General features: G+C 38.3%; 2 protein-coding genes across 4 annotated transcripts; one reads left to right on the top strand and one right to left on the bottom strand.

The window, feature by feature from the left end:
• Positions 1-1653: 1653 nt before the first annotated feature.
• Positions 1654-4344, top strand: LOC149813766 (protein SOSEKI 5-like). The gene is made up of 5 exons (XM_089991200.1): positions 1654-1882; positions 1999-2068; positions 2315-2436; positions 2613-3405; positions 4062-4344. Exons 1-5 carry the CDS (start codon positions 1654-1656, stop codon positions 4342-4344), a joined length of 1497 nt encoding a protein of 498 aa, XP_089847326.1.
• Positions 4345-14262: 9918 nt separating this feature from the next.
• LOC149813765 (E3 ubiquitin-protein ligase RZFP34-like) lies at positions 14263-18109 on the bottom strand. Of its 3 annotated transcripts, none has more exons than XM_089991370.1 (12): positions 18013-18109; positions 17479-17609; positions 17287-17374; positions 17106-17165; positions 16293-16325; positions 16099-16176; positions 15935-15978; positions 15401-15441; positions 15207-15289; positions 15005-15096; positions 14845-14914; positions 14263-14711 (listed from the first exon to the last, which is right to left on the bottom strand). In XM_089991370.1, exons 2-12 carry the CDS (start codon positions 17589-17591, stop codon positions 14532-14534), a joined length of 882 nt encoding a protein of 293 aa, XP_089847496.1. In that variant the 5' UTR covers positions 17592-17609; positions 18013-18109; the 3' UTR covers positions 14263-14531. The 3 variants fall into 3 exon arrangements, with proteins under 3 accessions (XP_089847496.1, XP_089847497.1, XP_089847498.1); XM_089991371.1 differs by lacking the exon at positions 18013-18109 and adding an exon at positions 17835-17940; XM_089991372.1 differs by lacking the exon at positions 18013-18109 and adding an exon at positions 17702-17718.
• Between the last annotated feature and the right edge of the window lie 2119 nt (positions 18110-20228).

Genomic DNA, 20228 nt, shown 5'->3' with positions numbered 1-20228 from the left:
AACAAGCACTGGGCTCTGCTTGTCTGGCAGGAGCAGTTAGTGCACGTCACCTTGTGTTGGGATGTTGCAAGTTCGAACCCCAAATGGTATGATTGTATAACTGGAAGGGGTCTGCCTAACCCCAGCTAAAAAAAAAAGAAACAATTCATTGAGAGCCGGAGTTGAGAGGGATACATGAGTGGAGATGAAGATGGTGTTAGGGGGCACAGTTGACAGCAACATCATCAGAAGGGTGTTGTTGAACTTCAAAAAATTTAAAGAGCAGAGTGTCCCGTCGTATGATCTCCCTTCCAATCTCCTCTTCCCTTGAAAATATGCCAAACCAATTGGCTAAGATGAAGAGCAGCCCGTCACCTTGTATTGGGACTTTGCGAGTTCAAATCCCAATGGTATCATTGTATAACTGATAAGGGTCTGCCTAACCACAGCTTGGCTTTAAAAAAAAAAAAGAAGAGTGGGGTTTGGGAAATCCCCATCTCCACTTCCAACACGGGCTCCCAAACAAAACCTTGGCTTATTTTTGTTTGAATCGGGGCCAATTTATTTCTGCTCTCAATCGATTCACTTAGATGTTTTTAAAAAAAAATATTAATAACCACCGAGGTGGTATACAATGTGGTAAGCGGGGTCCTGTGCCAAGCTGAAGTCCTAGGTTCGAATCTCTCGGTCACATGGGGCTTAAGAGATATCTGGTAGAGGTCTGCCTAACTCCAACTAGCCTTTAAAAAAGATATAAAATATATTTATAAAATGATTAAATTGAAATATAATCTTTGAAATGGTCCTATTCAACTGAAACCATTTTTATTGGCATTTTGAATATCAGATTCAGTTGATGAATTTATTTTAACAACATTGGTGGGAAGTGAGCAGAGACTGACAACGAAGAGGAATTTGACTGAAAGAGCAGTGCGTGTGACCACCTTTACCCACGTGAGTTTGGGGGAGAGAGAAATGGTCGTCTATTCGGGGAACCAAATTCAAATGACTTCCAATAAAACAAATAGTAAAAACAAGCAAATTTTAACGTGATTATAAATGGCTAACTTTTTTATGCGCTTAATTATTAAATAAAACACTTGTAGAAACATTGAAGTTCATGTTCATGAAAATCTCTGAGGGATTCAGTGGGGTGATTCTGGATTCTTTGCAAATAAGGGTTGATAATCCAGACCACCGACGTGGTATCCTATGTGGTAAGCAGGGTCCAGTGCCAAGCTGAAGGCCCAAGTTCGAATCCCTCTGAGGCTTAAGAGTTATCTGGTAGGGGTCTGCCTAACCCCAATCTAGGGTTGATAATCCAGGATGCAATACTCTCTTTAATGGGATAATCCCAAATAATCCCATGAAACGAGCTGCAGAATGGACTCTGCCACCAAAATACCGAATGCAAAGGGGCAGTGCGAGAATCATATAGGGTCAGCCTCAGTGGCTACGTACAAAGAGAACCCCATAAATGAGACATCTGCAGAGGGTCTGAGAAAGCCCTCTCTCTCTCTCTCTCTCTCTCTCTCTCTCTCTCTCTCATGAAACAGAGCTAGATTCATACCACATTGATGGTTTCCGGATAGTTCGTTGATGCATAAACCTTCTCTCATTCTGCTGAAACGAGGGTTTGGTTTTGTGTGGTACCAACAAAGGACTTAGAGGGCAATGTCTGCTAGCCTCGGAGAGAAAAGGACGGAGGCGGGGATGAAGAAGCACCGGGAGAACAGTGGGAGCCCAGAGACAACGACGGCCAAGGTGTCGTCGGAGGCACCAGCGAGGCACCAACTTCCAAAGAGGGTGCCGGTGGTCTACTATCTCTGCAGGAACCGGCATCTCGAACACCCGCACATCATCGAAGTCCCCCTTTCCTCCTCCCACGGCCTCTTCCTCAAAGGTGAAAGTGAACGGAATCGAGTCCCCAAACAGGAACTCCCAAGATGGGTTTCTATGTTTTTACTTTTTTCTTTCTTTCAAGATTCTTAATTCTTACCGGTGGTTATCTTGTTTCAGATTTTTTAGACCGTCTGAATGTTCTAAGAGGGAAGGGGATGCCTGCATTGTACTCGTGGTCCTGCAAAAGGTATGAAAATGAATACACACAACTGAGATTTCTTTGGATGGTACCATTTCTTTCTCCATTCTTTCATCTTTTAAATGTAAAAATCTCATACCCACTTAATGCTATTCTCAGACACCTCTATTTTCTTTGATTCTTTGGCTAGCAATGCTAATTAGGTATTTTTGTCTCTCTTTTTTCTTCCTTAAATATTGCATTGGAAAGATTAGGTTTTTTTTAATCTTTCTCTTGTTTTTGTGAAAAAAACAGAGGCTATAAGAACGGGTTCGTGTGGCACGATCTCTGTAAAGACGATTTGATCTACCCCACAAATGGGAACGAGTACATTCTAAAAGGCTCTGAACTATTGGAAGAGATTCTGTCCCCTTCTGGTAAGAATTCTCATTTTTTTTTATCAGTTTAACTTACATGTTAGCGATTCATCTTTTTTCTTCAAATTCTTGGTCCGCATCTTCTTTTTTTCCTTCAAAATTCAAACTACCAACATCATTTTTTTTCTTCAAATTCATGACCTCCATCTTCAAAGTTTCGACTCTCTGTTTCATAGATCGCCAGCAACAACTTAAGCAACACCCGACACCCATTGCCCAGACCAAGCAACACCAAGAATCCTCTTCCTCGGCATCCACCTCATCCTCCTCTCCCGACTCCGAAAAACTCTCTCGGTCGTCAGACTCCTCCCCGTCGACCGTCAAAGAGGAGTGCAGGATCTTCAAGGCAGCGACGGCAACGGCGGCGGTGACCGCAGCCGACGCCGCGACGCAGACCAACGACGTCGTTCGGCCGACGTGCACCAGAGGGGTCTCCACGGAAGAACCGGAAGCAGAGGAGGCGGACAGCGCCGAAGACGAAGACCTAAGGCGAGACAAACCGGTCTCGTCCGAGCCGAGCCGCGCGTCCCAGCCACTGTGGGGCGACAAGGAGCAGCCCGAGGAAGTTGAGTCGCTCAACGCTGCGGATAGGAAGCTGCGGGGAATCCGAGTCGTTGAGGAGGCGGCACAGGCGGAGAGCACGAAGCCGAGGGTGGTGGACGTGCTGATGCAGCTCATCTCCTGCGGCTCCATTTCGGTCAAGGGCGACCGTTTTGGGCTCGACTCGGTGCGCCGAACGGGGTTCTTTGGAGGGGATTGCCGGAGGTTCGGAGACTCGGGAAGATTCCCCTGGAAATCCGGTTCTCTGTGCGAGTTGGACTCGGTGTTCGAGAACCAGAGACGCCTAAGGCTCGGTTTGGAGGACAAGGAGTACTTCAGCGGCAGCCTCCTCGAGACCAAGAAGCCCCACGTGGAAACCCCCGATTCTCTGCCCTCCCCCAAGAGAAGCTCTTCCTTCAACGCCGAGAGGTATCAGTTACCGTCTCGGACTGGTCGGCTCGGAAATCGTGCTACAACCGCGTCGGGAATGTTTCTTTCTCTGTGTCAATGTTGGCATACACAAACATCTGAAAACATACACAATCATCGACGAGGGAAAATGACACGTTATTTTTTAAAATTTTGTTTTTTCTTGGAAAAATCTCGTGAAAATGTTGGTGTGTAGGAACATCTAAAAGCATATAGTAGAAGCAAAAGGATGAACAAAATAAGAATACTACAATAATTGTGATTTGAAATCATATGATTCCAAATCATAGGGTGGACAATGTGATTTGCAATCACATGAGAAAGTGAGTAAAACATGCCCCAAATGTGATTTCAAATCTCACCAACCCATTTTCTCATGTTTGATTTCTTGTGAGAAATGGGGCAAATGAGAATCGTCCTCCCACAATAGCGAGAAACTGATTCTCATTTGGAGCCAATCAAATGCTTTTTGTCTCAATATTGGTGGCTTATATTTTGGTATCTGAAAATTGGACTTGGTCGCTGACAGGCCCTGCTTGAGTTGGTTCAGTTGCACAACCTGACTCGAAACTGTTAATTTCAGTTTGTTGATCTGTAAATATGCTTTCAATTAATTTACATCTTTTAAGCATCAGACTCCTGAAATGCAAATGCAGGATCTGCACATCAGGGGCCAAGGAGGAGGAGGAGGAGCTGCCCGAGCAGCCGGCTCAGTCCAAATGCATCCCATGTACGATCAAGTCCGTGCAAAGCAAGCTTGCCAGTTCTCCACTTACAGATCTCCCCAGGAAGTCTCTGTCTGTGCGCTATGCCGACGGCACCCCCGCGATCAGAAAGCATATCACTGATGCTTCTTCCTCAGAGAGGAAATTGTCCAGAAGGTTTGAGTCCTTTAGGGAAGAAGAGAAGGAGAAGATGGCCCAGATTGAAGAAAGTTGAGTCGTTCAAACCACTACAGTTTAACCCATCTAAGTTGAAATGTCTACCTTGTTAAGAACACCATGACTGCATGACTAGCTTTTGGTTTATTACAGCTCTCGGACTCAACTGGGGTTAGGCAATTCGATATGGATTAGTGAAGCTCATTCTCTCTTTTGAACTGTAAATTTAGCTTTTTCGTTAGGTCACTTATTGTGATCTTTCAAAAATAGGAGTTGCATGTGTTTTTTGCTTGATCTGAACTTTTAGATGTATTTATCAAACTTTTCTCAGTAAAAAACTATGTATTAGATTAGGTATTTTTCATGCTCAAATGTGTTTTTCAGAGGGCTAAAAGTACAGCTACAATCGCACTAAAATGTGATGATAAAATAATTTTCATATTAAATCAATTTGATTCAGAGCATGTTTTTTAGTAGATAAGCACTGACAAAAATATATCAGTTTAAATCATAGTCACTTATATCATTCAAGGTAATTTCTCAGCGAGTCTGAGAAATTTTCAAAAGTTGGAAAATCTTGGGAATATCTTGAGACTTTTAAAAATATAAAAAATATGAAAAATAATAAGAGATATAAGAACATAATAGTTATTCTTGAAAGAAAAAGAAGGAAATAACTTTGAAAAGCTTTTAAAATACAAAAAGAAACCAAAAAAATACAAAAATTAGGTTTTTTTTTTAAATATCACAATATTTTTGTTCCTGGCGACATTTTGAAAATATCATGCGATATAACCTTTAATATCGGCTCCCTTGAAATAGCCAATATTAAAGCGATATTTTCAGAATATTGCAGATATAGACGACACTGGTTTAAATCAAGAAAAAAACACATGAAACAATTATTTTTGAAGGGTCCTAACGAATGACCTAATGAAGAGGTAGAAAAATCACACAGTTTGGGCGTTCTGTGCTTAACCTGAACTATGTTAATGCATTTACCATTGCTTATTCACTGAAGCATAATTCAGGACGAATCAGTTAAACAAAAAGACTTTTTTTTACCATAAAGTTCTGGTGCAATATGAGCTCACAAGAGATCCGTCACTAAAGTTGACAGAATGTCACGAGTTTCAAATCAACAGAGGGCATCCTTTGCCGCAAGGCTGAATCTGGGTATACTCCCTGGCGATCAGAGAGGCTCAAGGGTTTTACCAACCAGAGGCCAGCCAATGGGTGGTCAGTGATCCGGAGGTTTTTCCTGGCCTAGCGAAAAAAAAAATCTGAAGGAATATGAACAGGTGATTTTTTTAGATCTCTCAAGAAACCTGTTTGAACATGAAAAATACGTAATCTCATATATGTTTCCTACTAAATAAACGGTAGAGAATACATCTGCAAGTTTAGATTGAGCAAAAAAAGACTGAATTGCTGGTTTTAGAAAGTTAGGAAGCATCACTTGATTAGCATGTGTAATGTTTGGTGCTATTGAAGGCACACAACTATTGAGCTGAAAATCATAAGTTCAAGCTTTGTCGACATGACCACATAGATGTGTTCAACATGTTTTGTTTTTTAATGATCAAACTTGGATCATGTTATTTTCATCTAAAATTATGGTTTTTCAAGTAGTGAAATTTTAGTGTTTGGTGGGACATTTTTTTTAACCCTTAAAAGACCACTTTATAACATGTCTCGGTCACATGATTCAAAACTAATTTTCATCTAAACAAACCTTATAGATTACATCCATAGGGCCTGATCTAAAAAAAAATCTACAAAAATTTGAAAAGAAGATGATTTATAAACCAATAGTTTGGTGCCTTCAATAGGTGTTAGATGGGCAATTTTTATGTTATTGCACCAAAAGGAGCTCCGCTCATCTGGGAAGGGTGACTTGTAAATGTCACTAAGTTGATGGAAGGTCATGAGTTCGAAACCCACGGGTATCCGTTTTTGCCATAAGGTCGAAGGTGGGTGTACTCCCTGGTGGGAGGAGGGACCTCAAGGGTTTTACCAACTGTGCAGTCTGTGATGGGGGTTTTCCCTTGCCCTAGCAAAAAAAAACAGAAAAAGATATTGCACCAAAGCTATGAAGGAAAAATAAATTTTTTAGGATGAAATTTTTTCATAAATAAATGAGGATAAATGTATTTATAGCCTCATATTATCAATATTACAAAAAAAGGTACATGCAACTAAAACTTTTTAAGCGGTCCATGTTGGTCGCCATTCAAATTAGGGAGTGCACAGTCCACTCTCGAGTAAAGAGAGTTCATGGGTGGCGTCCCTTGCCACAAGGTCAAAGCTGGGTGCAGGGTTCCCTACCAGATTAGCAGGAGCCCTTGTGGGCAGGCGCTCAAGGTTTTATCAATGGAAGGCCAGCCAATATACGATCGGTGATGGGAGGGTTTTTTTGGGGGATTATGAGAGAGAGAGAGATCATGGGGTTTACATTGTTTTTGTTGGTTTGTTGCAGGATTGCTGAGCTCGGATTATAATACAAGCAAAAGCTACCAATCGAAGAGAGCGAAGATAGCAGCAGTTCCTAGACCAGACAACAACTCATCCTTGCTGAGGGGCTTGCTAGCTTTGGATGGAGAGCTCTTTTAAGTTTTATCTCCCCTCAGCTCATCTGTTTGTAGCTTTTCTTTCATAGGAATCTGTGTTTCCCTTCTGTAATTTGTGATACATTCATTATCATATGCTATAGTGCAATTCTTTTACATCCTTGTGTGTGTTTGTTTCTGGGCAGTTGCTTCTTTTCAACTATTTGCCAAAGAAAACTGTTGGCTGTTTTTCTTCCTTGAGTTGGATTCACTGTGGTATTTGACCCAGTGGGCTAAGTTGTTTTGTTTGTTTCACTTTGATTGTGGCTACTTTGATTTGTGTGGTTCTATTTTTAGTTTCACGGTGCTATAGAGTACGGTACTTTCTAGTTGAATCTCATAGGTGAGCTTTATCTAGCCAATTTGACCCACACGTGTTAAGTGTTAGGCATGATCCATTCACTAGAAAATGCACTTTGGATTGGGTGACTTCAATGTAAAAATATGATTTTCTCAATATTGAAATTTTGAAGCATTATAGACTGTTAGGTTTTTTAGCCCTTAAAAAATCTGCTTATAAAACACCATCATATTATTTAAAACATGTTTGACTAAGCAAATCATATCGATAATATCTTTAGGGCTTGAATTACAAAAAAAACAAGAAAATATGAAGGGATGGATGTTTTCTACTAGAGGATACCCTGCACTCGAGCCAATATCTTCTCTATACACAGCGAGTTGACTTTAGGTTGATGGGGAAACTTGGGGATATAAAGTGAGAGCAGATAGTTCTTCTTCCTAGGGAAGATCAAAGATCAGGTGCAGTGTGATTGCACACAATCTGCTGTTGGGTCTGACTGGCTGTATCTCAAACATGAAGGTGGATGCAGCAGCACACTAAAAGTGTGCAATCACATAGCACCTGACTCCGAAATGAGAGGATGTCATTACAAGAAAATGAAGAAACAGTGGTTCGTCATTGTTGAGTTTTAGTTATAGTGAGGGTGAGAATCGTCACTAAAATGTAAAACAAGGTGTGCAAGTGGTTGTCCATCGCTACTGAAGCTCTCGACTCCTGCACCCATTGACAAAACGAAGATGAGAAAACCGGGTGGGGCTATAAAAAACAGTCGAGAGTATAACAATTTCTTTGCCGAAGTGAAGATGAGACAATGTTGTGCTGTCAATTTCTTAGTCAAACTAACGATCTGGTATTGTAGAATTCCTCTGTTATGTTTATTTCATGTATTACTGTAGTTTAGAACCTCAATGTGGTGAAATGTAAGGTCACATAGTTTTGGAGTATCATCTTCTGCCAGTTCTACTCCTACCCTGAATTTTCATGGGGCAATAGATTAATGTCGTCGACAAACTCATAACACTGGTCTTTTCTCTCTTTTAGATTTGTTTAAACTTGTGCTTTAAGATTTACAGTTTTATGGGAGCAACCATGCACTATCCATATCTTTGTTTATCTTCAAATTCACCGTCATTAAATTGCATTTGTGGAAGTTCCATAAGAGTAATGAACTTAGGTTATGAAGATCTGATCTAGTGGTGATGATTTGGTTCCATAGTCTTTACCTTTTTATATCCCAATTGTTTCAGGTTTCAATATTAATATCATGCAGAAAAAGAAAGCTGAAATGTCCAGCATGAAGGAAATGTTGGTGATTTTGTCAAAAAATCAGGACAGTTGCATAAATTTATGAGTAATTTCTTACCATAAGTGAAAGGTTGAAGTAGAAAGGATGACTTATTGTTCTTCTTGTAGATGGGCAGTTTTCTTTTTTAATAAGATTGGTGTGCCTATTGCCTCAAGGAGACCATGCTCAATGTTGCCCAAAGATGAGGTTTGTACTGCAAGTAATTTAAATGAATTAAGAAACAACCTTGTTTATGGAATTTTTTTGAGTGGAGCTTGGGTTAGTGAGTCTGTGTGCTAAAAATACTTGAAATTAATTTATGAGTTTAATGTTAAATAATATATAATAGCTCATTTAAACACAGGACCATCTTAGACAGGGTGGTGGTACATTCAATCGATCATCTGTTTGTTGCTTTGGAGAACTAAGCATCTCTGTTGGTCCCCAGTCGTTGGTCGTAAGGGTATAGACTACCGTGTGGCTTAGGTAATATGTCTTAAATATCTGCAGAATAAGAATCAATTTCACATAAATCTCAATGAGTTCTCTCAGTTATAAATTGCTCCAGTAAATTTAAAGAAAGTTGACAGATTTTTCTAGTCAATAGAGCTAATAAATTATATGGTATAACAGATACTCAATTGGATTGGTTGAATCGAAGTTAGGAACCCTGAATATATACCCTTCAGGGTGAGAAAAGAGAAACAAAATATAAAGTACTGAAATTGTCTGTTTACTTTTGAAATTATGTATAGTGAAATACTTATCTTGAATGTTTCTTGTAATCATGATTGGGTTATAAATTTGTGAAATATGCATGCCTATGCATTATAATTGCATGATTGAAACTTGTATATGAATATAAACCTACGTATAACTCTTGTGTTTAGAGTATATTCATGTTTATTTTGTTTTGTGTATCCTACTGGGTTATGAATTAATGCTTTTTACTTTAATATTTTTTAAATAGTACATGAGTTAGTGTAATGGCAGGTTGTTTGGTGGTGTCAGACATATCATCATCGTTCTATTTCTTGAGAGATTCAGCTTTACTTTGGATATTTTTATATTAAGTTAGATTTTTATTAAAACATGCAAACTCTGAATTTAATTCAGTACTGATTTGAATTAATTTATTTAATTAAGTTTTTTAAATCCCGTTATGTGTGTGTTGATGTGTTATAGTAACCCATCCAAAGTTTGAATCGGTTTTAAATCATATATTTTATTGTATTTGTAAATAGATAAATTAAATTTGAAAAAAAAATGAAAATTTTTGATAAAATTTTAGGACGTTACCATTGATTTTTGAATCGCCAAAAAAACTATACACATGTCGGATATAGATGGTTTAAAAAATTCTGTGCACAAGTCAGTTCTTGACAATTTAAATGTCAATCTTCACTAAATGAATGGTGTAGATCACAACTATATGGAGTCCCATTTGACCAAAACAACCTACATCAATGAAATCCCAAGGAGGGGGATGAAAATAGGGTTGACATAGGGGATGAGTGAAGCAATTTGATCTGCAAGTGCTTCCAATTCTGACATGGGGAGGTGGGGTGAGAGAGCATTCTGCCATAGTCTCCAAGGAAAAAAAAAATTGGTTAATAAGGTTTTGCTGATCTATTTGAACCCAATGTTTATCTTCGGATCACTTTATTGCAAACAAACGAACAGTTGATCCATTTGAACAGTTTTGTGAAGTATGGAGACATTCTGTGTACACTTTCGTCTTGAAATCCAACTACCCAATTTCCAATACGTGTGAAGCCTTTATTTTTTATTTTTTGATAGAGAAACTTTGGGATAATCACATCGGATTTAAATACCAGACTCCTTGGTTAAGATAGGTTAACATATAACTTTTTTTCTTCAAATAAGTAAAATGATAATAATCCCCACATATAGTGCTGACCTAACCATCCAGCTATCTCAGTCAGACTTATGCAGCCTAACTTTGCAACTTGCAGACCAAGAAAACCTTAAGCTTGCGCTGCTCTTTTTGCTACAAAATATCTACGGCCTCATGCACACTCGCCTGGCTCGCCCGCATGGTAACGGGCTTTGGGAGAAGGTGCTGACTCCTTTGTCTCAGGTTCGACTCCCACCGAGTGTGCAGGTGCCTTTCACTGGTGGGCTTTGTAAGAACTTGTGTGTTGGTGACCCACTTGGAGATTACCTTCTTAGGAAGGAAACTTCGCCATCAAAAAAAAAAAAAATCTATGTCCTCATCCAATAGTGGTCCACAATTAGGGATGTGAAACAAGTTGAACGGCTCTCATGGCTTGGCTCATCTTCATCTCCTAAAGTTCAAACTCATAAAATAGGTTTGGTAAGTTTAATATGTACAATAGGTACTCGGATCAGCTCGACTCATATAAGCTCGTTAGGTAGTAAGAAATATATTTTACATATAATTTTTTTGTAATCCTACTTTTTCCATCTGTAAATGAATCAGCTCGAACTAGGTTTGTTTAACTCGAACTTGCCTTGGCTCACTACAAGAATGAGCTAAGCTTGAACACTTCAAGCACATCTCATTCAGCTCATTTACCAGCCCTATCAACAATTAGGGGTGTAATGGGTCGGATATAACTTGATATCCACCCACACTAGATGCATAAGATCCCGGTTTGGTAATAAGCAACGAGGTCTGAATAAAATTTTGGGTGAGACCCATTAAGAAATTTCATACCAGACTTAAGTCTGACCTGAGTTTCTATAAAAGATATGATTTTTTTTTATGTAAAGAAGATAAAAAATATCATTTTACTGGGTATACATACACTGGGCCTGGTTTATGTAATTCTTGTAGGACCCTGGTTTGAGTCTATTGTGGGCCTTTTCGGATTCCATTCAGGGCTAGCGCTTCAAATCACATCTAGATCCGAACTCACTAATGGTCCGACCCTTGGGACTCTTATCCACAATGAATGTCTGTAGAGATCAGAAAATGACTGCAATCTGGATCAGATTGGGGTTGTTTTCCTAAAAAAAGTAAAGCAGTTGCCACCTTTTCTTTTTTTCGAGAGCGACCCTTGCAGGCACTCGTTCTCTCTTTAAGTTGTCTATTGTTGCTATAAATAGTATAGGCTTTAGCCTATTCCAACCGATCTTTTGCATAATATTTCAAAAACAGATATTTTCTTCTAAAATTTATTCCAAGACCCATCTAATCTTGTTTAAATGTTGAAAATTTGTTATTTATAATAAAAAACATACATAATTTTTACGTTCATAAATATTTTTTCGGTTTATTGTTGCTTTTTAATACGCATAAGGACCTCGACGAATTTCTGCACAAATAAAACACATATATGGTTCCAACTTCCATTAAATAAAACTGTTGCGACTACTTCTAACTCAAGACCTACAGAACTTGTGCTTCATTTTGGTTGATTTGTTAGTAAAGATCTCAAAACAAATATAGGTTTACTTTAGAAATAAGTAACTTATTCCTTTACTAAAGTAGTTGAGTGCCAGGATCAACCTTGGTATCTTTTTTTTTTTAACTTTTAAACTCAAAACAATCAGAATGCAGACCAAGCCCAAGATTGGGAGAGCAAATGAGCAGGGTTTGGTCAGTGTACAGCTCGATTGGGTTCAATTATCCCCATTAGGCTTGCCTAATAAGGTAATACATATCCATCATTGCCAAAAAAAAAAAAAAAGGTTGTTGCCTAACAAGTTGGGAGTTTTGCCTTTGTGTTGAAGGTAGCAGGTTCAAATCCCCATTTTCAAAATGCTGTTCAAATTATTCTTTTAATAAACTTTAAATAAGCTCACGCCTCCGGAGCCTACCTCGAGCTCGCTTGATTTTGACCCAAGATGAACTTGAACAAGGCAGTTGAAGCATAGTTCCAGACTTCCAGTTTGAGCCGCAGTTGAACTTCTCATTCAGCTAGAGCTTGGCTCGTGTTTACAGGCTTACATCTGAATTTAATTACCTTGAACAGAACTTAGTGAAAAGAATCAGGACTAAAAAAGGGTTTTGCATCTGTTTAGCTAGTAAGGAGGACAAAAAAGAAAAGGGAGGTGGAGATTGTAGCCCCTGCCCTTTGCAGCCAAGCAGGGTTACTGGCCTTGATGCTGTTGCCACATAAGTTAAGATGGTGCACATGTTAACTGATCTCTCCCACCAAACATTTATCAACTTAATACAGAGTATAAAAGGATAAGGGGATATTTGGTTTGCACATAGGCCGAAAATCTAGTTTTTGATAAAATTTGGATAAAGTTAGATAATGCTGAATTTATCTCAAGCACATTTGATTCTACAAGATTCACACCAGTATACATGTGAGCAATGACTTACCAAACACTTGCAGGAGAGAAAGGTAAACTTCTATATACATGTTTTATCCAGGAAACATATTGAAGTAATAAAAAGCATGGTTGAGGTAGGGCCCAAGAACAAGGTTGTTATTGGTATATTGCTGCCCTATATATGTTACTTGCTGCCAAAATATCAGTAGCAAGGGTTTCATAATCAGGAGTGTAATAAGTCGATCTGAGATTACACCAATTGAAGACAAAAAATCACAAATCCCTCCCGATCAAGATTTCACCCCACCAGCATGTCTTTTGGCAACTCTGAGCTGAAGCTTAATGGCATTGGACAGGCATTTTCAAGCAAAACAGTATGTACAAGACTTATTTCATTCAAATCGAGAAGGAAAGGTGTGGGGAAAACTTTTGAGATGCCTTTAGGCAATGTTGTCAGAATCAGTATTGGCCTTGAATCGATTATCGATTTTCAAAACGATTCATGGTATCGGCCAATTCCAATTCTGAACTGAATCAGCAACTTTTAACCAGCAGATGGCACGCCACAAAAACATTAAACTAATACTAAAAATATTTAAAAATATTTTGAACCATTTTTAAAAATAAGCCGAATTAGTGTTGTTTCATCTCGATTTCTGGCAGATATGATACAAATCGGATGATTCAGGCCAATTTGCAACAATACTGACAGCATTGCTTTTAGGACATTAGCTTCAAGAGCAAAAAAATATCTTCAAAAGTTTCAAATCCTTGAAGATAATCTGACAGTGAAAATAGCTTGAGCAAGTTGGAGTTTTAACCTGTCTTGTTGAGACAGGAGAAAAACCCCACAAAGTGAAATTGGAAACTGACAGATAAAACAGTTTTTCTTTGAGATGGATTGGTAATTGAGATTGAAAATATAGACCTGACATAATATCTTACCAGGTGATTCATGTTTTTTTTTTCTCATAACCAACAAGAACATAGATCACTTGAAATCACCAAAATCATCTCAAGCAAATCATATGGCCTGCTGTGAATTTGATTCCAACATGCAATTTTTCTTTAAGGAAAACCGATCTTGTTAGTTCCTCTATTTATATGGCTTTTTACTAGGCTGTCACATGAAACTGCAACCTCTGATGAAAACGGAAACCCACAGAAGAACGTGGCATTGAATTTATGGAAAAGCATGGGCAACGGTCGACCGATAAAAGAAAAGACAAGATGATTCCAAAACGTGTGACGAGAAAAGCAACCATGGGTGAGTTGAAGAATCACTGCTTTTGTATACATATACATGCAAACATTGACAACAGCAGCCAGCAGGTGAACACTACAGCTATGGACATGCATGCATTGATAAGAACAGCATGACCACTGAAAATTCAGTCATGGCCGTGGTGGGTTAAAAGCTGACGATGCTTAGATTTGACCTCCATAAGCTTATCTTGGACAAGAAAATTCACCAAAATCAGATCCAAGGCCGTCCAAGAGTGAACGAAAAATTTGTTTTCTTACGATTTGGGGCCGATTCTGTAAGTTCAATGAGGTTGTAACTTCCCACACTGGAAACTTTATTTATTTTACATATGATTGGCACCTAATAAGAAAATCATCAGAGTCAAAGTTGGTGCTGGCCCATCATTTAATCTACAATAAAGGGGGAAGGTTTTCTGCTTGGCAGTTTGCAGGGGATGGCATCCATGTGAAATAATGAATGTTAATAGCTGCCCATGGTCTTTAGCTATCGAAAAAATCCAACCCTATAATCAAGTTCTGGACGAGCATGAAGCTAATCTGCCCCTCGTCTGTCGGGTGTTGTAAGAGTTGCACGCAAGGCATTTGTGACCAATTATATGAAAATGAACCTCAGATGTGGCACCACAGTCATTGCAGAGGATCCAGACCTTCTTGTTTTGGTACATTTCAGGCATGGGTGTTGCTGTAATCTGCATTAAATCCCACCAAGTTATTAACCACAATGACCCTAGAATGTCTAGAGAACATAATAGCCAATTTGATTAAGAAAAAAAAAAGGAACAGGTTAAAACAAATGAAAATCTGGCAAGGGAAATCCCTTACCTCCTGATCAAGCTTTTCCCACACTTTAGACATGTCGCAAACAGATCTTGAGCAAACCGGGCAGGCAAATCTGAAGACAAGAGAACCACCACATTCATTTAGTGAAGTGCACATAGTAAATATACATATTCAAACTCTTTAACTTGATCGAGACACTTACTGAAAATGAAGTTTCATCCCTTTCAGACAGTCCATATGAATTGTGTGCCCACACGGCAGGACACTGATGTCTTTTATGGAATCAAACAAGTACTGCATGTGGTCATAGCAGAAGAGTGCACACGGTGACTTTTGGGCTTTTATAAGATAGCAACATGATAAGCAAAAAACTAGCCCGGAGAGAGAAAAAGAGAAGGCCATACTTCAAAGCAGACAGGGCAGTTGTGGTGCATTGCCCTCTCCACACAAGGATGGGCATTCTTTAGGCAGACAGAATAACAACATCCTAATGCAGCAAAACCAATTCAGTGTATAACTTATCAAATGGCAAAAAAAAAAATCTGGAAAACGGGAAAAAGATAGAGCTCAGGATAAATGATATGGCAAAGAAGCATACCACATTTATTGCAGTGGAAGAAATTCTCTTTGCCACCAGCTCTGCACAAGCAAGAACGGATATACTTTCATAAGTAACAAAAGGCCTTCAACATGCAGATCATAACCAGAAGCATAGTTAAATGCAAACAACTGACACTAAAAAAATTGGAGGTTTTGGGGATATTCACATAAATAAATAACTCATTATCAGAGTGTCCTTGCAGTAACTCTAAAAAGCATGTGAAATTTTTTCCTGGTATTTGCACATAAGCAAAATACATAATCAAGGTATTAGCCTGACAGTTATTTGCAAGCATTCAGCAAGTTTGGTGGTGATTGTTCAAACTGTTAAGATAATGTTCTGATGAAGCCAAGTTTAATTTATCCAAAAAGCGATAAAATTCAACACTGAAAAGAGATATAAGGGAAATTCTGAATTGAAATTCAGGCGCTTATATCTTAGTTCATTTGCTGATAAAATTTCCAGTAGAAATTGTCGGCAATTCTCTCAAGAACACACACACATACACATACAGAGAGAGAGAGAGAGTACCTGCAGATACCACATTCATCACAGTGGTACTGCCTTTTTGAGACCTGATAAGACAAAAATAAACTGTAAGCTCATCTATGTATTCATAGAGGCTCCTACTCTTTCTGCATAAATACAATAAATAGACAAAAAAATCTTGTTGATACAGAAATTCGAAGACATACATCATCATCCAAGAACTTGCATATTCCACAGTAGTATCTTCCCATGCAAATACCACAATTTATGCAATTTTGTTGAATCTGTGAGATCAATGAACACTCTTTCAGATATATTTATCTAATGATTTGTTCAGACTATCGTATTTCATAATGTTAACCGAAAAACAGAAAAAGCAAATTACTAAAGGTCAATTTACATCTTGCTCTGTGCCACACAAGGAACATATAACCTGAAATAACAACCAAGAGAGCATATACCAAGTTAGAAACTTCACAATAAAATCAAGAAAAATAGAGCACCGTAGGAAGAAAACAACAGATACACATACACAGAGAAAAAAATTAGTAGCTCCTAAAGGGGTTAATGTCCTAAATACTTCTAAAAAAACATTGTTGCAAGTGTTTTTTGCTTAACCCAAACTTGTAGATGTGTTTATCATTGCTTATTTACTAAAAAACATGTTTTGGATCAAATAAATTTAAACAAAAATTTGTCTTTGATTCATCAAGTTTGAGTGCAATATGATCCAGTGATTTTTATCACTCAGAAAGCATATCTAAGCGTGAACAATGCCTAATCTAATACAAGATTTCTGCTAAGCTATAGAGAGCACGTGTAAATTCAAGATTGAGCAAACACCACAAAGTTTGCCTTTTGAAGCCATTTAGGACAGTTTAGGATGTAAGACAGGTTTAAGACCTGCTTAGAGAGATTTTTATAAAACATGCCGAACAATTAATATAAGCGTGGATTTAGCTTATAGAAAGAATGACTTAAAGTCTATATTTAATCTTTGGAGAAGAAAAAAGGTGAACTTCTAGTTTTGAATAGGAACAAAAACATAATTGGACAAGATGGGCATCCTAACACACAGGAAACCCAATTCAATGTTCTAGTTATGTTTAAATCAAGGAACCAACAAACAGTAAGACTGAAAAAAGTAGGGAATGAGTCAACAACATAATGAATTATAGTAGTAACAAAAAGGGCAAAAAGCTACAGGAGTTACCGTTTTAATTTCATGACGAGGAATTTCATGTCTGTCAAGAGGATCAACTTCTATTGAATTCTGTCCAATGCACAATCATACTTGAATTAAACCTTTTTTCAACTTAACAAATCCATACCCCCACAAAAAATATCAAACACTTAGAAACTGCAAATAGTTATAAGCTTTCTCTCAATCATACCTTGGCTTCATTGTGGCAGTGCCTGCAATCAAAGACCTCATTGCAACAAGGTGCCCTGATCTTGCACCTTCTTCTATAATGTGAGCACCTGATCCAAACCCCTTTGTTATTAAACCCATCACATCAAAAAAAGAACTCTAAACCCAACAGAACTTATCAAATCTAGAAAAATCTAATTGAAACTAAACATACCCAAAAATCCCACATCCTTGATCAACAATTCTTCCATCTTTCTTGATTGGTTTCACACTTGTTGACTCTTGGGCATCTCCCAAACCGCACAAAGACTGTGTGCTCTTTTCCATTTAGTGCTTTTCTTTAACCTGAAACAGCACCAATCAACAAAACAAACCTCTGATAAGTCATTTTTTTTTTACAGAACAAAAAAAGCAAACCCATGGTGGTACATCTCAACCTCTGACAAAAATCAAAAACCACCAAACAAGCCAAAACCACCTCAACCTCTGACAAAACTCAAGCAAGTTTCACAGAGAAAACACAGGAGTCATGAAAGAGAAGAAAAAGGAATACAAATAAATAGGTGCAACCTTGCAAAACAAGTAAAAAGAAAACGACCATTGTTAGAACGAACACGTCACTCCTTTGGGAATCTTACGTGGTGGTACATCTCAAAAATAAACATATAACCAAAAAATAGAAGGTAAAAAAAAAATCATGGTCATATTCTCTAAATAGAATATGTAGACTGATAGACACCGAGCTTACCGGAAATATGGGAAGGTGGACGGTAGGGAGAGAAGAAAACTGTAGGTTTTGTGAGAGAGTTCCGGTGGTATCGATTGTTCAGAAGAAGATGAAAGTTGACAACTTGGATTGAGCATGGAATTTATAGGTGGGTGAGCAGGATTCTGCCGCTTTGGGCAAGGGCAAAACCGTCTGTCTGATGCGAATAATGACAAAGATGAAAATCTACAACTGGTTTTTTGGTGGCTTTCTTCTTCATTGGGACCAAAATGCCCTCACCTTTTTTATCTTTTACGATCAATGGTGGCAAGTGAGTGCGAAGCATTCAAAGATGGACTCGTGGGGACAGTCTCCTCTGAGTCTATTGTCCGTCTCACCTTAAACCGAGACCACAAATAGACTCTGATAAGATATCCCTCTTTCAATTGGGGTTTTAATTTTTAAAGAGAAATTGAAGTTAAAAAATTTAGTTTAATTAGATACAAAGCGAAGAACCTTATCAGAACTTCAAAGCTACAAACTCCATGTATGCTCCAAAAAGAATGTGGTTCAATTTGATGTAAATCAAAGAACCTGGTTAAGGCTTGACTTAAGGTTCGCAAAAGAGGCAGGCTCAAACCCATGGGAGAGCATTCTTACTATTCTCATTCAGAACTAAATGGGCCAACTTTTATGTTAAAAAATATTTTAAACCATATTATGAAATTTTTAACTCCTCCTGTGTATAACTGTTTAGTTATACACTGCCGGTCCCAAGCCCGGATAAAAGAAGAGGGTTGCGGTAGGCATGTGACAGCTAGCATAAAAACTTAGTCATACCCTATGAATATGAACCAATATAAGAATTTTGTTGGGGCGTTCCCTATTGAACGATGCGTTGTACTCTATAGGCCCGGAGGCAGTGATAAATGGGCAAGGGTTGCTAGGTCGTCGCCCGAAAGCGACGCGTCACACCGGCGCCCGGGTGTGGTGTCAAATAGGCAAGGGTTCCCTCACTTTGTTGGACGGGTGGGGGTAAAGAAGTTAGTCCAAGACCATAAAATTAGGTTAGCCACTTAAAACATAGGGTCTTTAACTGGTAAGTTGATAGAGTTAGTAGATGTTATGTGTAGGAGAAAGATTGATATTTTATGTCTACAAGAGACCAAATGGGTAGGTGAAAAAGCAAAAGTGATAGAACCTTGGGGATATAAGATTTGGTATACAGGAATAAATAGGAATAGGAATGGAGTAGGGATTGTTATGAGTCGTGAGTTTATAGATAATGTAGTTGAGGTCCGTAGGAAGGGTGATAGGATTTTACTTATTAAAATAGTATTAGGTACGGATATTATTAATATTATTAGTGTTTATGCACCTCAAGTAGGTTTAGATGATTCCACTAAGTGTCAATTTTGGGAAGATTTAGATGAAGTAGTACAAGGGATATCTTATGGAGAAAGGCTTTTCATCGACGGTGACTTTAATGGGCATGTAGGCATTAGTAGGGATGGATTTGAGAGTATCCATGGAGGCTATGGTATAGGAGAAAGAAACGATAGTGGAGAAAGGATTTTAGATTTTGGTTTGTCCTATGATATGATCTTAGCAAACACTTGGTTTAGGAAGAGGGAGTCTCACCTAGTAACATTTAAAAGTGGGGTTAATACGAGTCAGATAGATTTTTTCCTACTTAGAAAGAGAGATAAGGGTTGTTACATCGATTATAAGGTTATACCGGGAGAAAGTGTAGCTACACAACATAGAGTCTTAATTTTAGATCTTAGAATTAGACAATGTCGCAAAAAGGATAGACATAGGATAGATCCTAGAATTAAGTGGTGGGCACTGAAATGAGCTAAACAAAGAATGTTTGTAAAGAAGGTAGTTAAGAAAGTTGATTGGTGTCTCAAGGAGGATTCATAATCAATGTGGAATAAGATAGCGGGTGACATGAGAAAGGTGGCTAAGGAGGTATTAGGTGAGTCTAAAGGCGGTGCACCGCTAGGTAAGGATACATCATGGTGGAACGATGATGTCAAATTAGCTATTAAGGTTAAAAGAGAGTGTTATAAAAATCTAAGTAAGAGTCATGATAATGAGAATTTGGAGAAGTATATGATAGCAAAGAAGAAAACTAAAAAAGTAGGTCGAAACACGAGGGATAAGGTATATAAGGAGGTTTATGACAAGTTGGATACCAAAGAGGGCGAGAAGGATATTCATAGGCTTGCAAAGATGAGAGATAGGAAATCAAG

The sequence above is a fragment of the Nuphar pumila genome, chromosome 16 (assembly GCF_984573655.1).
Source record: "Nuphar pumila chromosome 16, dmNupPumi1.hap1.1, whole genome shotgun sequence".
Taxonomy (NCBI): Eukaryota; Viridiplantae; Streptophyta; class Magnoliopsida; order Nymphaeales; family Nymphaeaceae; genus Nuphar; species Nuphar pumila.
Note: the sequence above shows the minus strand (reverse complement) of the source record. Positions and strands in the feature narration are given on the sequence as shown.